We start from the raw sequence: 20,615 nt of genomic DNA, 5'->3' as shown, positions 1-20,615 counted from the left end.
TTATCTGTATGCAATACATCAGAAAATTCTTTCTTTTTTTGCTTCATGTGTGCCAAGAGCATGCGGTTTTCTAATGTGAGCACATATGTATATAATATAAACAGCCCTTTGCTTGCTTCTAATGAACCAAATTATACTCAATTTACTTAGTTATGTGCTTCAGAATCACTGAAAGCAGAAAGCACGAATCCTGCAAACATACTTTCCAAAAAAGAACAATACCCATGTTTTGAAATCAAGATACAACCTCAGTCTCTTGCAGAACACAATACAAACCACAATATTTAGCTTTATCGTTGCCAATAGCAACAGCATTATTTATCTTACATTAATGATAAAATTTGCACTCAGGACTGGAATAATTATTACACGTTAGCAAGTTGTAATATTCACAAGATTCAAGGGCATTTTGCAAATTGCACTACAATAGCTTCCTTTGTTAGGAATTTCATTTTAATTACCACTTTGTTTCAAAATGCCTAACTAGTTTACTGCACAACATTTTGAAAAAGCAATGCAGTCTGAAAGTCGTAAATTGTGACGTCATTGTGATGGAAAGTGCTTTTCCATTGGTTTCCCAGCTTGCAGATGAACTTGGTTTTGAAACAATACTCACTTGTATTAATAAGGAATTGATTGGAGACCCCAGGATGATCCACATCATGAATTGCAGCTGCAAAAATTGCAGCAAGGATTTCCAAATCAGTGAAGACGGCCTAGGAAGGAAGAAAAGGAATTTGTCAGGAAAGTCCTTATGTTTTATCTCTCAAAGTTTGGGAGGCTGATTTAGAGAAACAAAATGTGCTTTTAAAATTAGTTTTTTGAGGATAAGACATTTACTCATAAGAAAGGTCTACAAGTAGCATGTGCTCTTTGAGATCGAACTGAGATTTCAGCAAAGCGGCTGCCGAAATTTCTTAGTGGTGATTTCCCTGGCAGCACACTGAGCCCTCAGAAGGGCAGGCAGCACACTGCTTTTTGCAAGTCTGAGTGCTGCTGTTGACTGACTCGGTTTAAGGTTTTTCTTGTATGTTCACACAGGCCATGTGGTGCTTTTAAGCTGCCATCGCACCTTTAAAAACAACAACTGCCCAACACAAAGCACCTAGCTCAAACTAGGTAACTCACATCCAGCGCAGGGGTAGAGAGCAGAACGTGCGTGGACTGGGCAACATCAGCAGCATGGAGGCTGTTGTGATAAGCTACGTCCGAATGGTAGTGGTCTTCTAGTGTCATCATGTATGTTACAAAAGTGTCTGATGAGATCTTGAACGTTTTCAGTAGATCTCGCTCCTGTACAGTAAAAGGAATCAGCATACAGGCATATATCAAATAAGGATGTCACAGTGTAAATGTCAACAAAACAGAAAGCAAATAGAAACTAAAAGTGTTGTGAAAGAACAGCAAATTTAATCAGAACGTCACACACCTGGAATATCGCGTACATAATGCAGGTGAGAGGCCTGTTGTGGGAATATCTTGCAACATTAAATATGTTGAGACCCCACTTATTCAGATCTTCCAGTTCCTTTCAAAAGGACAAAAAGAGAACAGTTATAATATTTTTCAAGACAATTCTGCATTTTTCACTTGCACCACATTTTTTGCATTTTCCAAAAGTTTAAAAATATGCAAATTCAATCTTCATTATGGCAATTAAGTAACAAGTGCACAAACACAGGCACTTAATAAAGTACATGAACACAGAGTAACGGAGAAAGGCCGATGTCAAAGCACTTGAACAAGGAGAAGACATTTCTCTGTGTGCCTAGGGAATTATTTGTAGTATGTATTTCCAGGCAGCAAGAAGAAATGCCCTGGCAGAGACAAAGTCTCCATAGCCAGTTTGCTGAATGTAGCATTGTTGCAGGTTCCTGTGTTTGATAACTGCCCTCCTCAGCCTTCATCACATTTTTTTATTATCATTTTAGGTATATTTGCAAGGAATTTATGAACATAGAATATACTGTTAGGTCCTGGTACCATTAATTACAGCATTTGTAATGGCCATATCACTTTAGGGACATCAATTCCAGTTTTATACCAATTCTAGGCATAATACTGATTCTTCTAGAACTGAAAGAATCTGTCATACCTTGGCCAAATGGTCTTCCTTTTCTGTTTTCACACCAAACCGTGAAATGCTGGTGTTATTTAAGCTGGAACTATGCATTAATTTTTTCACTCCACTGATCTGTGTCATGAGCTGCTGTTTTTTCTTCTTCTCTCTGTCTTTCTGTGTGGGAGAAGGAATCTCCACATCATTCTGCTTGTCTGTAAGAAATAAAGGTGAAATGAGTCAATATCATTTGCAGTGTGAGCACTCATCACACAACCCAGAATAAGCTCTTAGCTTTACTGACTAAGTGGCTCTGTACACCAATTCAATCCCATGTGTTTTTGCAGGAGGCCTTCACTAATTTTGGGACCAAACTGCACCAAAATCAAAGCAAAACAGTCGCATAACCTCTGTTTGCCCCCTGCAAGACTGAAACTTCCCACAGAGCCCTGCTGGGACACAAAGCCCCAAGCTGCTTTCATCACAGTCATTTTCAAGCTGCATAGGACACAGCACACGTCCAGGAATGAGCTGGCCTGAAGGGCACCAGGTTCAGCTTATGGCTCGATCTCAATTTAATTTTATTACCTATTTTCAGGAAAATAAATATTCACACAGCACATTTTTCATCAATAAAGTACAAAAGCTTGTATTTTCACATTCATTCTATTGATACTTATTTGTGCCAAACCCACCTCCCTAACCCCTGCTCTTAAAACACCAACCTAATAACAGATTCATCCAATAAATCACTGATCTATTAAAGGTTTGCTCTTTACAAATATGTATACAATAATACACAATGCATAGGCCATACCTCTACTGTCATGCTCAGACACAGAAACAATATTAATGCACGTAAGTAGGTGCCTAGTGGGCACAAACTTGTCTGTGGAGATATGTTTAATTAATCAGTTCACATATGCTATTTACTGCCTTTACAACTGATTTATTTCCTGCATTAGAAAGGTGATACAGTGGTTCATCTCATTACTTCCATACTAACAATTTTTTCATGAACTTTTAGAAAAGGCTATTAAATTATCTTTGCACCTTTGCATTTCTGAGGACCTCTTGAGGGACGAGACATCTAGGCATTAGTTATTTTTGCTTTGGCTTAATTGAAAGATCTCTGAAATAAGAACAACCAGTGTGTCTGCAACACTGCCAATAAGAAGGAAGCCATGAACAACAGAAGGACTTTTCTCTATGTTATCTTCTTAGCAATGACTAACACACTAAGGCAGCTAAAACAGGCATTCTCAAACAGAAATCTGATTTGTTAAACCACATCCCCTCGCCCCTTAGGGTAGGGCACATGCTGAATAGCCATCGTGATCTCCTCCATTAACATGATATGGCAAAGGATCCAACCACCATTTTTCATCTTTGTCCTTCATAAAGCTATCGTCCTTGCTCTCATCGACCAAATGGTGGCTGCAGGACTGGCCCCTCTTCAGAGGACATTCCTTCTTGGTGCCTTGCCCAGCTCATTTAATAAAGTCAAGCCCATTGAATCGAGTCCTGTGATCTGGTTTTAATATCTCTAAGCTATCCCCATCTAACAAATACAAATTTGGAGAGAAATGGATGTCCTACTCGCATATTTGTTTGTTCAAGTTGTAGACTCGTGTTGTTTTGTGTGTTCATTTAATCTTAAACCAAGTTTTAGGGGCAGGAATGCAATTCATAAAAATGTAACAGCATGACTTCCTAAAAAAAACGTTAAGATCTTTTTAAAAGCCATATTCGTTTCTTTTTAATAAGAGCAATCAAGTTGCAATCTGGCCCAATCTGGAGAGTCTGCACCACTCAGCAGTAACATGGCCCTATAGCCACAACACAGCGAGGATGTCACGGCTACAGAATATGTGAGAAGAGCAAAATAGGAATGACAAGACCACTGTCAAGAATTGCAAAGGGAAATGCAGTTACCTAACCCAGTCTGAGTATGGGGAATAATACAGCCCCATTAGCACCAGCAGCAGCCCCAGCTAATTACCCCCTGCTGAGGTACAGGCTCCACTAGAATTGAATGTATGTGTGGCTTATTAGGTTTATATTAGTTCCACAGTATCAAGCCACACTAGATATTTCTGCTGCAGCACATCCTGCTCCAGAGAAATATGCCTAGTGGCAAGAGCTGATGAACAACAAATTCCCTGGAAATGCCACAGTGGTCATGCTCCCCAGCGCGCTGTGTACGCTCCAGGCTCTCCAGCTGAAGAAGTGGCCTGCTGGCTGGCAGCTAGGCAGTCTTGTTTCTATTCCCTGTATTAATTCACGTTCTGGATGTCATGATTAACCTGAGTGATAAGTCAGGGCCAAACTGATTCCCATAAAGCAGCTACAGACTTATACGGATTATTAACGATGTGATGTGTCCTAAATGCACAGAGCAGTTCCAGTTGCAACTGGCTACTGAAATCACTTTAAAATCCCTTAATGGAAATAATTGTGTGTCGTACAGTGAATGCACTCTGGAGCTTCTTAACCGCAGGGCATGAGTCCTCAAACAAGTTCTGGCAACCTGCATACACTCAGCGTTGGAAGCTGTGGAACTCAGTTATGTATATGAGGGTCCTGTGCTAAGCTTCAGTTTATATGCAAATGGCCACAAATTCTAAGCTGCCCACAAACACAGAAAATTATTTTTCATAACAAATATATTTTGTTAACACAAGGCTTCATTCATGTTGGTAGTCCTACGAGCTCCAACAAAACTAACGAAATGCAAAATATTCTCTTTACACTTTATTCTGGCTTCCAGAGCAAAATGAGCAAATGCACACAAAGTAATACATAAATATCTGGGCTGAACCTAATTGTCTGCACCCCTGATTCTGCATGGTGAAGATGTAGCTCTAAGAGGCAGTAGTTTCAAAGATGAGAGTATGCAGCTGGGCTTCTGTGACTTTGTCCTTTACATAAGGTCAACACAAAAATCAAATACTGCATAACGCAGCTACCGATAATTCAAAGTAAACAGAAAAATCTTTTGATTTGGAGAAGGAATTCTTCTGTGGACACACTTATTCAATCACAGTATTGTTTTCTTCCTCATACCCATTTTGAAAGTGGAAAATCAAAACACTTAATTAATGCTCTGTCCCAAAGGATAACCGGGTGCAAGCACTGACTGGTGGGTATCAGGCTGTCATTAATCATTATCTTTGAGTCACCTAAAAGCTTGGGATTCAATGCCTTACCCAGGAAAGTGTTGGAAATGTACTCGGACACCTGGTTGCCGGAGCGGCTCATCTCGGAGAGGTGTGTCAGCTCCCGGTTCAGCATCCTCTTGAACTGGGAGGGGAAGAGAACATACACAAAGATGGCATTTTTCTGAATGTTGTTCCAAATTAATACAGCTCTAACTATATCACAAGCAAGTCCACAAGTAAGATGTTAAAAGCAAATTTACGGAAATATTTGGAATGGAGTCAGCGACATATGGTTTCATTTAGATACTGTTCAGCATCATCATGACTAGATATTTCTTTTCAGTACACTCAAATACAGAATTAATTTCCTCCGAAGATTCATATTAGTTCTTACTGTAACAAATCAGAAGATAATCTCTCAGGTAATCTCTCTAAAAGATCAAATTCTTGCATTTGGTTTGAATTCCACATCCTATAACCTTCTTTTGTTCTGAATTTTATAACTTTGCTCCATTTTGAATTATGCAAGTGTAAGACAACTGCATACGTTCAGAATAGAGCAGAGGAGAAATATGCCATAAATCTGAAGATATGCTTGGATCATTACAAAAAATGTAGGATTCAAGCATTTGTTCACCCAGATATACAGGCTATGATCTTCCTAATTTTCTAATCACACATGTTTATTGCCGCATGATTTTATCCCGCAACAGTGAATTCCCAAAGGGGGGGAAAAATTACATACATGTACACTACATGCACAGTACACACATGTCTATCTCTTGCCACACAGTACGCATAAATAACCATTTAGAAAACATTTTCTCCTTACAGAATTTTTATCTAAGCAATACAGCACAACCCCCCCCCCCCCCGTCATTTATAACCCCTCAGGATTTTAAACCCACCTTAATATAACCCCAAGACACAGATAACAAATAGTTTGCTTCAGGCATTTTGGAAAACTCCACAGCACCGTCCACAAATCCTCACGAAGAAATCGCCGGTCAAGACAGGAGAGCTCCTCAGGCACACAGACACCCCCCTTCCCCAGTCAATAAAAAAAAGCAGCGTTCATCAAAGCCAGAGATCCCCCAAAGCCCGGCAGTTGCTAATCCCAGACAAAGCCAAGCTTGGCATAGCATCTTCGCAGAGGGCTGAACATGGGTGTACTTGCTCGCAGGAGAGAATAATGAAATCAGGGACTGCACGAAGAAACGAGAACTAATCCAAATGTATTCAGCTGGATGGCTGGAAGCACTTATGAATTATGAATCGTCCTGGTTGCTTAGTTGGCTGAAGGGGGTCCCCACTCCACATTAGCCTTGCTCAGCTGAACAGCACGACAAAAAAATGACGCTGATTTCTGAGGGGTTGCCAGCTTGAGTAATACAGCCATCTTTTTATAAGGAAGATTAAAATGGAGGAAGCTCTGTGCATATTTAAATAAGTCAAAAGCAGGCAGCAGTCTCTTCTTGATTTCTGCTTTTTTTAAAAAATCCCCTTCATTACAGAGACCGAGGATTTTCAAAGCAAGTATTCACATATGGGCTTTTAAAAGCATTTTTTTTTCACATTTTCAGTATGATCGTAGTTTTTTTTCCCCTCCCTGTGGTAAAGGGCAAAATCTGGCAATGTATCAAAATGTACCTTTACAAATGGGAAGTATTGTTCAGAGTAAAGGTATAAACAACCTTAAATCTGTAATGTCAGTCAGTAATCACAATATAAGATTTTAATAACTCCTTTCTTAAAGAATGTACTCTCATCCAAATTTCAACTTTTAATCACCAATTTTTATTTTAAACTGAAGTGCAATCACTTTATCAGGAAGATGCAGCTGTCCTTTTAGCATCAAATCAAAGGCACGACACATTCTATCGTGTATGTGACACAGATCACAGCAAGAAACCACCTCTGCCTGCAGCACTCGCACTGCTTCAGGATGTCCTTGGTGATCGCTGGCTGTAACGCTCTGCAGCAGCCAGGATTCCTAAAATAAAAGTGCAATCTTTGCTCTAAAATTATTCCCTTTCTCCGACTGCCTTGATTAAGCGTTATCAGCCTTGCTCCGCATGACGTCACGAGGCTTCCTCGCGCGCTGTGGGCATGGGGCGGGGGGAGCAGCCAGTGCTGCATCGCTCCCCCAGCCTCTGCAGCAAGAGCTGATGGACAAGGAGAGGCAGAGCCTGCACGCAGCCCATGCAGAGCCCGCGCAGAGCCTGCAGCTCCCGCCTCGCCCAGGCTGCTGGATCAGCACTGAGCACCAGAAAAAATCACGCCTCACCAGCCAGGCACAGATCCAGCCACTACAGGGCATCATCCAGGTGGGATTTCAGCTCAGCCTTTTGGCCATAAGAACCCCAGAGAGCAAATGAAGTTGTGAACCCACTTTCTTAGCTCCTTAAATATATGTTTATCAGAGGTGGAAAGCTGATGCTACCTCCCTTTTCCCACGTGGCCATACGCACAAACCAAAGATGGGATGCTACCTGCCCAGAGTCTGTCACCACCACCTCTGCCACCTTCTCTTGTGGGAACCTGCCTTGATCCGCTGGTGTGAATGTCACACGGTGAGACCTCACTTTCCAGGTTACTCATCCAGTTTAAATACTGGCTTATGGGATACAGGCAGGAGCAGGATGTGAAGGATGCTGGCCGCCCAGGAGGGCATCTCACAGCACTGGGACACAGGGAAGGGCCTTGGCTCATGGGGTCTCCACCAAACTCCATGCCAACCAAGAGGAACAAAAGCCTTTTTGAAACTCCTAAGAGAAACCTTAGCGATGGAGAACAAGTAGCACCAAGAACGAAGACTGAGTTAAGAGAAAGCCTACGGGAACTGAGGAGAGCTCTGACCCTACCATTCGTCACAGTGACGTATTTTCACTGGTCACGAGCACCAACACGTGAGCACTCCCACAGAGTTACAGCAAAGCACATGCCAAGACACTTCTCTGGATTGAGGACTTTATCTTTACAAGGAAAATGCCATAATCAGATGATCACACAAACAACTTTGAGGCAACATTGAATCAGTTGGGGTTTCTATACAATCACGCCTTTCAGACAAATAATCCCAAGTGGTGGACAAACATTTGAAAAAAATGCCTTTACCTCACAACTGGCTGCCTAACGTACAAAGGGCGGCTGCTGCCTTTTCACAGAGGCACAAAGCAATTACATGGCCTCCACAAGGTCACACAAGTCATCTGCAGCAGAGATGAGGACAGATAAAAGACCTTGGGAGTCTCATATCTGATCTTTAACCAGAAATCTGTCCCCTTCATCTCCACCAACAGCCTTAATCTTGCTCACTTCTCCAGACTTTTAATCAGCAACCTTCTCTAAACGCAGACTGCAGCATTACAGCACTGCTGAAAGGCCTACTGGTGCCAAACCCAGCGGAGACACCCACGGTGCTATGAGAATACCCACATGCTTTGCAAAGTTTATTGCAATTTACCATCTGAATGATGCTGGCACCTAAGAAGGATTTACTTAATTACACAATGTTCTTTCAAAAACAACACAGTTCAGCATGGACCGAGGCATGCTGATGGTGCACTCCGGTAATCGCTGTCTTTGCTGCTCATGGTGGGTATTTGGGATTTTTCCTGAGCTTCCCTTGATGTCAGGATGCTCTAGAGCGACACCGCTCCCTCTGAACTGCTTTGCCATTTGCCTGCGGCACCTGCAGGGAGAAAGCACGTTGCATCGCTGCCTCTCTGCACAGATCAATGACTGATGTCATGTGCAAACCTCTGTAACGATCCCTTCGTTAAATCGATTTGACAGCAAAGGGTAAAACAAATAGATTGCACACTAGCAATGAGAAAATACCAACTGCTCTGCCATTAAGCAAACAGAAGTGTTACTGCTTTAAAGAGCTCGTGCATGAGGAGAGCATGGCCCTCAGCTCGGCAATTATGATTATGCCTATCAGCAACATGTGGATATATGCTCTTATTTCCAGAATTAATAACCATCTCAGTGCCTTTTACAAAGGAAATAAGCACTGCTAACCTTGCTGTATAGAGGGGAACTGAGGCACACATAAGGAGATGCATGTACGCACACGAGGACATACGTGGGAGGGAATTCCCACCTTGACTTGAGGAGGTTTTTTCCCTTTAAAAGAGGTAAATTCAGGAAATGGGCTGGGGAATCTCTCCTCCCTACCCCAAGCTCTGACCACAGGACCATGTGATTAACACATTCAACTGACAAAAAACGTGTGAATAACGAAACTAAGATGAAGCTACAAATGAAATTTTTAATACGCATGGAGATACAGCTGACCCTCCCAGCAAGTCACAGAGGTCTAAAACCATCTGGAGGGTTGTGTGAGAAAAAGCCATCTCATCGCATGGAGTTTTCCTGTTTTGCATGCTCTGAAGTAAGTGCAGAAGTCATCTGAACTAAATTAAGTCTCCCAGAAATTGAATCATTCTTTGATTACCAGCAGTGACCATTTTTCGTGTATTCTATGGTAGAGGGAATCACATTTTCTTTCCAGCTTTCCAGTTGTGCGTGCAGTAATTTCCTTGATTACCATTGGGAAAGTTCACTCACAGTTCCCCTCTTGGCTGCCCAGGCCACACGCTTGCTGCTCACATTTTCTGCACGCTATTTGCTCCTACTTCTTCAGCTGCAGCAGGGGGCTGATGCCAGCCCTGGTGCAAGGCTCTGCAAGGACACAGCCATGGGGACCTCTGTGGGCACATGGGAGGGCAGTGGCACTGAGAGCACGACACCTCCTTCAACCATTCAGCACTGGTCCTTCACCTGACCCAAATTAAATGCTCTGCAGGTGAAGTTTGCTTGCCTTCATTTTTGTGCAAAGGAAGAAAATGTGGCCTAATTTATGACAGTACTAGCCAGATTTAGAAGCCCGAACACATGGGCAGCATCCTGGCTCCAGGGCCACTGTGTGCCATGTGGGATGGAGTCCAGGAGGATACGGCTGCACCACTGGGAATCTCCCCAGTGCTTCTGTGTTGAAAACCCCACCTTTCTGGCTCTTTACAGAAGAAACTACTCTCTTCCTTTCTTAGGAAGGTTAGGGAGAGTTACAGAAGAAACTACTCTCTTCCTTTTCTAGGAAGGTTAGGGAGAGTCACAGGGTTCTTCACCTTTCCAGCCCCACACTGGCTCCAGTGACAGTCCTGTTGTTATTCCTGTTCCTATATATTCCTACAGCACCAGAGGTGTTCCTGATGCTTTACAGAGAGAATAAAGCATGTATCTGCTGCTGATGTAAATCCTTTGAAGTCGATTTATACCAGCTGAGGTTCCCTGAGGCTGAGCCTTTATGCAAAGAGCCTGCTTAAAAAAAAACTTCTAGTCATTTGCAGGAGCTGAGGGCAATTTCAAGATAAAAGAGCTGCTAAGATGCTGCAGGGCTCCAGCCTGGAGTACCTAGGGAGAGCGGGGTCCCACCCCACACTTTGATGGGGGAATCTCAGTGCAGATCTCCAGCGTGTAAAAATGTTTATAAACTCTGTTCCTGGCGACCCACCCTTCTGACGCAAACATTACACCCCTCCCTCTTCCACCGCTCCTAGAAATCCCCAGAACAAAAGGATTTGTGGTACGAGGGTTACTTTTTGCCTTTGATTTCAAGCAAAGGCAGCCGGGCTGAATCCTTCTCAGCTTAATTGCCCAGATAAATGACTTCAGTTTCAGAGGCACAATTAAGCTTTGATGTAACTCCATTCATTTCAACAGCTCTTCTCCTGGGAATAATTGGACACCCAGCACCGGGAGCTGGGAAGAGCTGAGAAGAGCTGACACTCACCTGCCCGTGTGACAGAGCAGGAACGAGAGTCCAGACGGAAATTATTTACACACAGGAGGAAAATTACTCATCCGTGCATATAGCAACCAGGTCAAACAGCAAGCGTGTAATGCTTTTGTCTGGACCTCTGGTTCCCCGAAGGGAATGGATGTGACACTTGTGCACGACTGCAGATTTTTTTTTTTTTTTTTAAAAAAGACGAGATTCACCTCATTGCCTGTGCTTGAGAAGCTGGAAGAAATATTTGTAAATCCTTAGCTCTCTGTTCCTGACATGGAAAGCTCCTTCCTGCACCGCCCAGGTGCCTAACCCTGAAGCGGACACAACTCCCAGAGTTAGGATTCTGCCTGAGCGCCGGGCGCGACCCGTGTGCCCCAGGACAGGTGTTGGTACCAGACCTGGACGCTCCCTGCTGGCTCCTGAGATGCGCAGGGAAGCCGATCTCTGGCACACAATCACCTTATAATTTGCTAAAGGTAATTTTTCATTACTCTGTTTTCCCCCCAAAGTACATTTCGAAAACCTGCTGATTTTGCAGGGCTGGGGAATTTCATTTGCTGATTTCTTAAAAAGTTTGCAAGTCAAAAGAGTTAAAATGCTCTGATTTGCAGAAGCAGGCACACCATCCTTTATCTGTGCTTTCCTGACACTGTATCACTTGCAAAAAGGACTGCATTGAACAAATTTGCCACTGACCCCGTTACTTCAAAATTTCTATCAATTTTCCTTTTTTAAGCACTCACATGAAGGCTGACTGGAAGGTACATTTAAATGTTTAAAGAAAAAAAAAATCAGTCCATTTCACACTGATCTGTACTAATGGAGAAAGTTTTCATCCATATTTCAGTGCCTGGAGAAAAGTGGAATGATTGCAGTCAACCATCAGTCATTAAAAAAAATCATATGCTTTTGCAACTCTTTCTAGTTTTTGTTTCCTGAAACAATATAGTTTTTAATGTGCTAGAAACTATTTTTAATGACATACAAAGTACTATTTGTTTTTTTTAGTTTTTTTTGTTTTCCCTTCAGCTTATTTTTTAAACCATAAAGTAAACACGCGGTTATGAAATCTCCAATTTCACATCAAAGGAGAGTTGATTTATACATACGTTCAAAGGAAGACTTTAAAGGAGTAGCATCATGACCAACTTGTTGGCGTTGTGTTATTAGAATAATTTAAAAATCCACAAAGTAAATGTTGATAAATAAATAGCATGTTGCCGTAAATCAGCATGTGGCTGCTCATGAAAGCAGTAACATCTATCTGATGTAGACAGAACAATATTCAGATTTTACCTGTAAAGTTTAGCATTTCTAAAAGCATCAGAACCCTCCCTTGCGTGGGACAAGTTTACGCAACACGGGGCTTAAAAAAGTGATTAAGTGGAACCTGAAGCATAAGTGTTATCACCCCATACATTTCCAGCTCATTTCCAGATAAATGACACTTGCAATATGCAAATGGCATTAAAATGCTGGAAAGGAAAAACTCCCTATAGGATCCTGCCCAAGGTAAGCACTGTGAATTAGTTCTGCTTGGAAACGATACTGAATTTCCTTGTTTAAATGCAGGCTTGGGGCACGTTACTCACTTACTAGGAACTGGTAATGCAGAAGACAACCCCCACCACCTCCTCCCGATGCTGGGGAATTGGTAAGGTCATGGAGAAACCACTCCATTTACTTCCCAAAGATGAATGTGTCATGTGTTTATAAGATGGGCCGCCTGAGTTTTTGTTGGCACAAGGAGAATATGCGTGCCATACCCTGCAGGGCCAAATCTGCTCGCCACCTCCTTGGTTGGGGCTGCCCTGCAGCATCTATTGCAAATGAATTCACGTCTTGGAGTATTCAATACCATTGAGTTTGGTACCAAACAGCCCTTGCTTGAGATTTAAATTTGTTTAGATTGACATGAAATACCAGGACTCAGAGAATTTAAGATTTCACACTGCGTGGTGTGACAAAGTACACATTGTGAGTCTCCCAGGCGGAAAAAACACGGTGGTTGGGTATGGCCCAGTCTGCAGCTTGAACTAAAGCTTTGGGTTCCTTTGGAAGAAGCTTAGGCCAGTTTCTGCTTCATCCAAAATGCTCTTCCGGTACTTAAGAATAGATCTCTTCTAGCCAATTAATACATTAAATTATATCTGGAGTCTACACATCAGCCTACTCTATTTTGTATGAATATCCTTACTGGTAAGCACCAAACTGCACATGGCAGGAACTCTCAACCAGACAGAGGATCAGCAGAGACCCCCTGGGAACTGCACCCTCTCTCCATCACTGAAAGCTGTGTTTTAGAACATAAAACAAAGGACCGTAAGCAAGAAGGATCACACAAATCACACATGAGAGGCAAGGGGTAGCTTCTGAGACTAGCACCATCTTTTCCAGAGCAACTGAGTGCACCATAGAGAGCATTCATACCAGTTTTTCATCCCAATGCTGCTTTTATTCTCTGCTCAGATGAGAGGTGAGTCAATAAAACCAGAAACAAGCAAAAACACTTGTTCTGCAAAATCATTTTTATAGAGTTTTACCAGGTGGAAAAATGTTTATCATGTTAACCGCAGAAGGAAAATCAGGAAGAAGAGATGATGAGTACCAGCCCAAGCTGAAGGCTAGGAAGCAACAACAGCAAAATTAAAACCTACAGCAGCTTGTTTGTTGACATAAAGTTGATTAAAGAAAGACCTGATACAGCTGACAACATCTGTGGCCTAGAGAGCAGATACAGCTCCAGAAGGTTGCAGATCTCAGACCAAAATCTTCTGTCAGTCACGCCCGTGCAAACCACACTGATGAAGCCTTGAGTGCCAAAGGAAGCCAAACAACTACGTAAAAAGAGCCCACAAACCAGAGAGCCTCCCCAGCCGCTCGTTGCTGCCAGGGCAGGCAGAGCAGGCACAGGCATCCCTACTCCTGCGGGGCTCAGGGCTGAACCATGAGTTGCTGGACACTCAGACGAAACGTGCCTGGATTATATTCTCAACCTCCTGCAAAAAAAAAAACCTGAGAGGGAACTGCATTTGTCATTTAACAAGAGAGCAATACAATTAAACATGGGATTTTGCTAATCATATGAAGCAGCAATTTAAATTTAATTTAGAGTCAGACTCTGCAGACATCGTTTAGGCAAATCCAGCTGGGGTTTTGCCTGAGTAGGAGAACAGGCTGTGAAAAATTCAAATAACTTTGTGCCCTGAGATGACTTTTCCAAGATGCCCATAATGAGAAAAACTCTGACAACTTTTAATTGCCAGAAGTCTGTTTGCTTCAGAAAACACAGATTCAAGAGTAAATCCTGTGGAAAAAGCCAGTGTAGCTCTGCAGTATAGCACTCCCCCCTAGGAAAGCGTGGCAATTGGTCCTGCTGAAAACAAAGTGAACCTAATGTAAGCACCGCAACCATACGGAACACACTAATTAATGTAAATATATTTAAATGAAAAATCCTTCTCACATAGAGATAGGCAAATAATTTGCAGAATAATTTTTATGCAGCATTTGCCCAGCTGTGCTAAACCAGCAGCAAGGTAAGGCACTTCTCGTTTGTTTGCTTTAAACACAGAGCAAAGGCTTTAATCAGAGGAATCTCTCCCTCTATGAGCTCTCACTGATGAGCCTTCAAACCAATACACCTCCACAACATGTTTTGGCTTCGATAACACAACATCATTCAATTAAGTTTCACTTAGTGCAAATATTTTACCCCACTAAAAGCAGTTTCTCTGTGCCTGGGTAGAAAAAACGAGGTGTTTGGAGTCAGACTGTGGAAATTGGCCTGCTCCACAAAATAAGGGTCTGGATTAGGACTGCTTCAAGGATTAAATCCTACTGTGAAATCCTTCATCGTTCACTCACATCCTAAGTGATGCTTCTCCTTCAAGATTTCATGCGACTCCAGCAACCTCACTTCCCTTCCAGAGAGGTCACTGCTCAGAACAGTTAGTCACTCTCTGGTCCTGCCCTCACATCATGATTCATTTTGAACCTGCCTTTGAGCTATTATTTATTTAAGCCCCACCCTAATGCATTATAACACAAAACTCTGAGAACGCAGAATTTTAAAACCCATCACATCCAAGTACAAGCAGAAATGTTTAAAGGACAGGCTAGAAGGCCTTGGGCACCCTCATGTACCAGAAGATGGAAGCTCCCCAGGAAGGCTCTTGGGAAGATAGGTTTGAACCAAAATTAAACCCCTGAAGTCTTCATCTGTGGCTGGGGCTACCTGGATGTGCACCACCAGCACATATGGTGTGGTGCTCTGGGATCACCATCATCTGGGCTTTTCCCACCTGTTTACTACAACAGTCTGAGAGGATAAGAAAGCATCCACCACTCAAAGTCACTTTGCTCTAGGAGGGATTTCCAGCAGTGGCAGTGGTTCCTAATACTGTACGAGCACTTTTCAGAGACAATGGTGCAGCTCTCCAATATTTCTTTTTTTAAATACTTGAATCAGTTTAACTAAAATATCTGGAACTGAGAGCCCAGAAGACTTGCAAGACCAAATTCTAGATTGTTAAATAAGCCCATCCACATATGGACCCACTATTCCATCTCACTCTTACAACATATTCGATATAATCAGAATGAAGTATTTTAGAGGCCAGAGAGCAAGGGAGGAGGAATGGGATGGATACAGAGACAGCTACCCTGAAAGTCCATTTATGATAGCGATGTGAACTCATACACAAATGACTCAGACCCAGCTCCCCACGTTTTGAACATTCATGAGGGGTTTCACAGTCTGGGCCAGAGCCGCTGTTCAGAGCTGGCTGTTCCTCACCCAGCACGTCTCACTGCAACCTCATGTTCACTGCTCACTGTTGAAAAACCTAGAACCCACACCACACCTAGCTTTACCTTAAGAAAAACCGTGCCCTGTCCTCCAGAACAAGAACATCCTTAACACAAATAAAATGCCATTAGATAAAAGAAAGATCATGTGAATATTCCCAACCTCAGGTATCAACAGCTCCTGCCGCAGTTCTCATCAAGCACAATGATCGCCTGGTGTCCTGCTCTGCAGACAGCAGCTGCACATCCAAGAAACAGTTAAGCGACGCGGAGCATGCCAACGACATCAAACCTGACACAGGCAACAGTGTGCGCGCGTTAGGGCTCTGCAGGGACCAGCTCTGCAGGGACTGCTGTGGAGCAATGCCAGGGGCTGCTCTGACCAGCCTGACGCACTCTGGAGAGCTCTCCCAAGCACTCGGTCGCGGATCCCCGTTTCCACAATGCAAGTCCCCGGGCGAAGGGAATACCGGTGTGCAGCTGGGGAACCGCGTGTTGAGCTCAGTGATTCATCCCAGCTTGTAAAAACAGGAGACGTGGAAGTCTCTTTGTCTTGCTGGCTGCTGCACAAGTGAACAAGCCTCTCTTTGTGCGGTGCTCGGCTATTTTAAAGCATATTAAACAAAGGAAGTTACAGCAAAAGCAAGTGAAAGACTAAACAGCTCGGCACCACATAAGGGAAACATCACGTACGAAGAGGACAGGGTTTGAGGCTGATGGACTGGCAGGAGACAGGCGGGCAAGCGTGGAGACTGTGCAGCCCAGCACATACGCTTCTGGCACTCAGCCCATACCACACTCGACCTCCACCATGGACCTTAGGAGTTTACATTAGTGTCCAGATGTTTATTTAGCCACTGTCTCCTGAAAGCTAGGTGCGGCCTTGCTCCTCTTTTCTGACCGAAATACTCTTTGAAATACACGCAAAATGAAATCAGTTATGTTTATCTTAGTGGCTTCTGGCTCACAAGCAACCAAGATAGGAGCATGGAGCCCTGCCATGCTGCTGCCCTGAGCCGACAGCTGAAAATGGTCTTGTGTGGCAAGATCTGAGTTGCATTATTCAGCACTCTGTAGTAACAGAGATGTCTTTAAGAGTTCAAAGAACAGAGTTTAAGGATTTACTCTGCGATGTTTGCAGCTGCATGGGCGGTGCTGGCAGGGAAGGGTTCCCCATGAACAGTCCAGGTACAGAAGTGGGTTTGGAAAGTTGCAAGAGCACAAGGCAGGCACCCCTGGTAACAACAACCTCTGTCCACTTCAAATTAGAATATCCCCACAGAACACAAATGATGTTATCTGTCCATTTATTTTCTGGATGGACTGCAAAAAGCTCTAAATAAGTCTGGTCTAATTTAAGGAGATGGCAAGGTGCTTCTTAGGTCCATTGCCATCTGGGCTGCATCCTACAAGGATGGGAATGTAGCTCTTGAGAAATAGTGTTTTCTCCATTCCTTATTTCTATGATAACACTGCCCCATGAAAACCTGGAACTGACAAGATCAGCATTTCAGCTGGGAAAAAGACTTGCCCTTTTTTATGATTCGGGGATGCACTATGCATGTCCTCCACCAAATCCCAAATGCTATATTAGGTCATAGTGCTGAGGGGGTCCTGCGCTTCCATCTGCAGGACAAGCGAGCCTGCGGACAGCTGCCTAATGCCAAACGCAACATTACAGGGTGGCCACAAAGCGAGGAAATATCCCTTCTTTATCAGCAGGCCCATGACTCACAAATCCTTCTGAGACACAGCAGTTGCACGAGCTGGAAGCTGGGCAGAGTGATAAATGCAGGGAAAAAATACTATACATATATGTTACAATCATGTAAATATGTGTGGTCTGCTTCTACAGGCAGCACTGAACGTCTATGGAACTCCGTTTCGCTGCAAAGCTGCAGTGCCCTACTGTGCTCGTAGCAGAAGATTAGCATAATGCGAGGAAAATAAATGTCCTTTACACTGGTTGCAATCTCTGCAAAAGCAGAGAACAAGGTAATCTGGAAAACTACTAGTTTGGAAAGTTAAGGGCACTGTGCATGGTGAGCTGTTCTTTAGCAGAAGCCTGCAGCTGGAGCAGCAACGCACCTGGGTCAGTTTGCGGATCAGGCACCGCTCTAGTAGTGCGTCAGGACTCACGGATGCCGACGACAGCACATGGAACTCTGTTCTCCTCTCCACCAGTTTTACGCCCGATCCCTGCTCACAGGACTGTAGGGTCCCACTGTGCAAGCGCCCTGCTCCCTTGGCTCACACTGATGTCAGTGCAATCAGGCTCGTTAGCTCACAGTAAGATTAGCTGCTCATTTCCTCACTTCTCCTGTAATTAACTCACATCTTACAAGCACATGTTTTAACCGATGTTTTCCGAAAACCATCAGCTCAGAGCCAGAATGCCATTCCGCATGGCGTTTCCCCTCAGCGATTCCTTTGCGGTGAGGGACTTCTGAGAATCACCCCGCGAACACGTATGCCGAGATCCTCCCTCTCTGCCTGCCGTTGCTGCAACTCTGGATTTTCTAAACTACGTCTGTGAGGAAGGAGACAGGAAATTCGAGTCACACTTGCAACAGCTGTGCCATGCCTACTATCAGTCGCAAATGACGTAGTTTGGCTTGGGTGGCGCGGGGCCAGGAACTCAGCGAGAGCGGAGGTCAGGAAGATAGGTCACTGTTTATACTGCTCTGGCACTTGGGAGCATGCTGAGCCTATTTGCTTTCTTCCTATCTATACTGTTTCTCTTTCCGTTTTTCTTTAATAACGTGGAGCCCAAGCATCCTGTTTTCAAAACATCAGACTGTTTTGCTATTTAGTGGTGACAAATTTAAATGCCTTTGACCGAAGCGGACAGCTGAGTGCGATACTTGAAGGGAAAAACCTGACCAAGTAAGGACCGTTGCAGCCTCCTCCTGAAGATGTTTTCATGTCTCCAAACCAACGGCTCCTCACACTGAGATCACTCTGCAGACTGTACGTCTGCCACCAAAACCCGAAAACCACAAACCCCCAGACTAATTTGTCAGTATTTACTTCTCATGAGGAAAGGAAAGCAAGGTGTGAGGCCATTTTATGCTTCTCTTTCACAGATGAAAATGATACTGGAAGTTGATCAAAATGTGCAGACATTTCAGACACTCATTATAAAAGAGCAACGTTTTGGGAACCTTTTGGTCAGTCCAGCTGTAAGCCATCTGCACACAGAGGGATCACAACTCCTGATTACTACAGTAACCAATTTACTTACGTCTTTCACCTTTGTGAGTCCAGATTTGGCACTCGGTGAAAAAAAACTACATCTCAAAATGAAGGGCTTTACTGTCCACATCAGAGGCGCAGCCTAAACCTTTCTCAGCTTTCACCCTGGCTTCCTTCAACACAAACTCAGAAAAAAAAATTATATTCCTTTCTTGAAAGCTCCGTCTGTAAAACTTTTATTGCTTCCTTTGCGCCTGCACGTCGTGGTAATCACTAACAGAGGAGGAAGCTGAAATAACAGGGGATTTCTTTGCTCAACTTTTTCCATAAAATCAGTTTATGATTCAACCTCTCTGATTTCATTAATTGCCAATTAGGAAAAAAATAACACCGGGTTTGTGCAGTACAGCTCGGAACTGGGTTTAACGACGGCATCTGGCCAAAGGCACAGCCTGCAGGAGCGAAGAGGGAGCGGGCTGGGGCTGCATCCTGACCCGCTCCAGGGGCTGAGGCTCGGCTGCAGCAGGCACGGCCTCGGGGAGCGAGGAGGGAGACCGGCTGCAGGGACTTTGGGAGAAAAAAGTGGCCCAGCGGCCCGGCCCGAGGTGCGAAGGCTCCTATCCAGCCGCTCGGCACGGCCAGAGCTGCCCGGGGGAGATGCTGGAGCGAAGCGCACCCGCCCGGGATGGGTGTGGGGGGATGCAGGGACCGCACCTCCCAGAAGCTGCGCGGAGAAGGGCGTTCAGCCCCGCGTTCCTCTCCGCATCTTCTCGGGGCTCCCTCCCCACCCCGCGCGTCTCCGACTTTCAGCACGGCCTCCTTTCCTTACTTTATTTTAGCACCTCACTCCTCGCAGAACATCTCAGAACTCCCCGCTCGCTCACGGCGCGTTAAAAGCTGAAAAAAAGCGGCGCCGGGCGAGCGGCTCCTCTGAGCGCTCCCTCCCCGCACACCCACTCCGGCTCCGCACCCTCCGCGGGCGCTGGCAAGCGGTGCCGAGCCAGCCCACCACATTAAACACAAAATTAAACGCTCACCGAGAGACAAAGCAGCAATAAAACAACGCACCGCAATGTTTAGAGTTTGCCGTCATTACGGACAGACGGCAATGAAGATAACTGACTTTTGAAGTGATAATTTGGTAAACGCGGGCGGTTTCACAGCGTTTCTGCTAACACCGGCTCCGAAGGGGCTAACCGAAGCGCCTTTTACTTCCCGGGAACGAGCCCGGCGGTAAGAACCGCTCTCCCCACGCCGTCCCGCTGCGCCTCTGCCGGGGAAACCCGCACCGCCCGCCCTGGGAGCAACTCGGGATCGGACACACGCGCAGACGGGACGAGCATCGCCCCGCATCTCGCATCACCGCGTCCCGCAGCGCATCCCGCATCGTCCCGCAGCGCATCCCGCATCGTCCCGCATCCCGCCGCCGCTCGGCTCACCTTGTTGGATGCCATCTCGCTAACGGAGCGGTAGGTCTGGATGGTCTCCAGCTGATCGAGGCACCAGTCGAGCTCCTCCAGCGTCTCCATGGCCAGCTTCTGGTAGGGCTCCTCTGCGAAGAGGCAGACGGACATGTAGTCGGGCTGGCGCG

The 20,615-nt window shown here is 44.7% G+C and overlaps 1 protein-coding gene across 4 annotated transcripts in view; it reads right to left on the bottom strand.

Annotated features, from left to right (window-relative positions):
• PDE4B (phosphodiesterase 4B) overlaps positions 1–20,615 on the bottom strand; it is a 171,745-nt gene that overhangs the window by 6,424 nt on the left and 144,706 nt on the right. For 3 of the 4 annotated variants that reach the window (XM_069861962.1, XM_069861966.1, XM_069861963.1), the window contains exons 6-11: positions 20,464–20,576; positions 5,269–5,362; positions 2,096–2,274; positions 1,430–1,528; positions 1,129–1,293; positions 617–716 (exon numbers count right to left, since the gene is read on the bottom strand). In XM_069861962.1, the coding sequence (XP_069718063.1) occupies positions 617–716; positions 1,129–1,293; positions 1,430–1,528; positions 2,096–2,274; positions 5,269–5,362; positions 20,464–20,576 (750 nt within the window). Of the gene's footprint in view, positions 1–616; positions 717–1,128; positions 1,294–1,429; positions 1,529–2,095; positions 2,275–5,268; positions 5,363–6,128; positions 6,630–20,463; positions 20,577–20,615 lie in introns of those variants that run through there. The other variant, XM_069861967.1, reaches the window with a different exon arrangement.

The sequence above is a fragment of the Phaenicophaeus curvirostris genome, chromosome 8 (assembly GCF_032191515.1).
Source record: "Phaenicophaeus curvirostris isolate KB17595 chromosome 8, BPBGC_Pcur_1.0, whole genome shotgun sequence".
NCBI lineage: Eukaryota > Metazoa > Chordata > Aves > Cuculiformes > Cuculidae > Phaenicophaeus > Phaenicophaeus curvirostris.
Note: the sequence above shows the minus strand (reverse complement) of the source record. Positions and strands in the feature narration are given on the sequence as shown.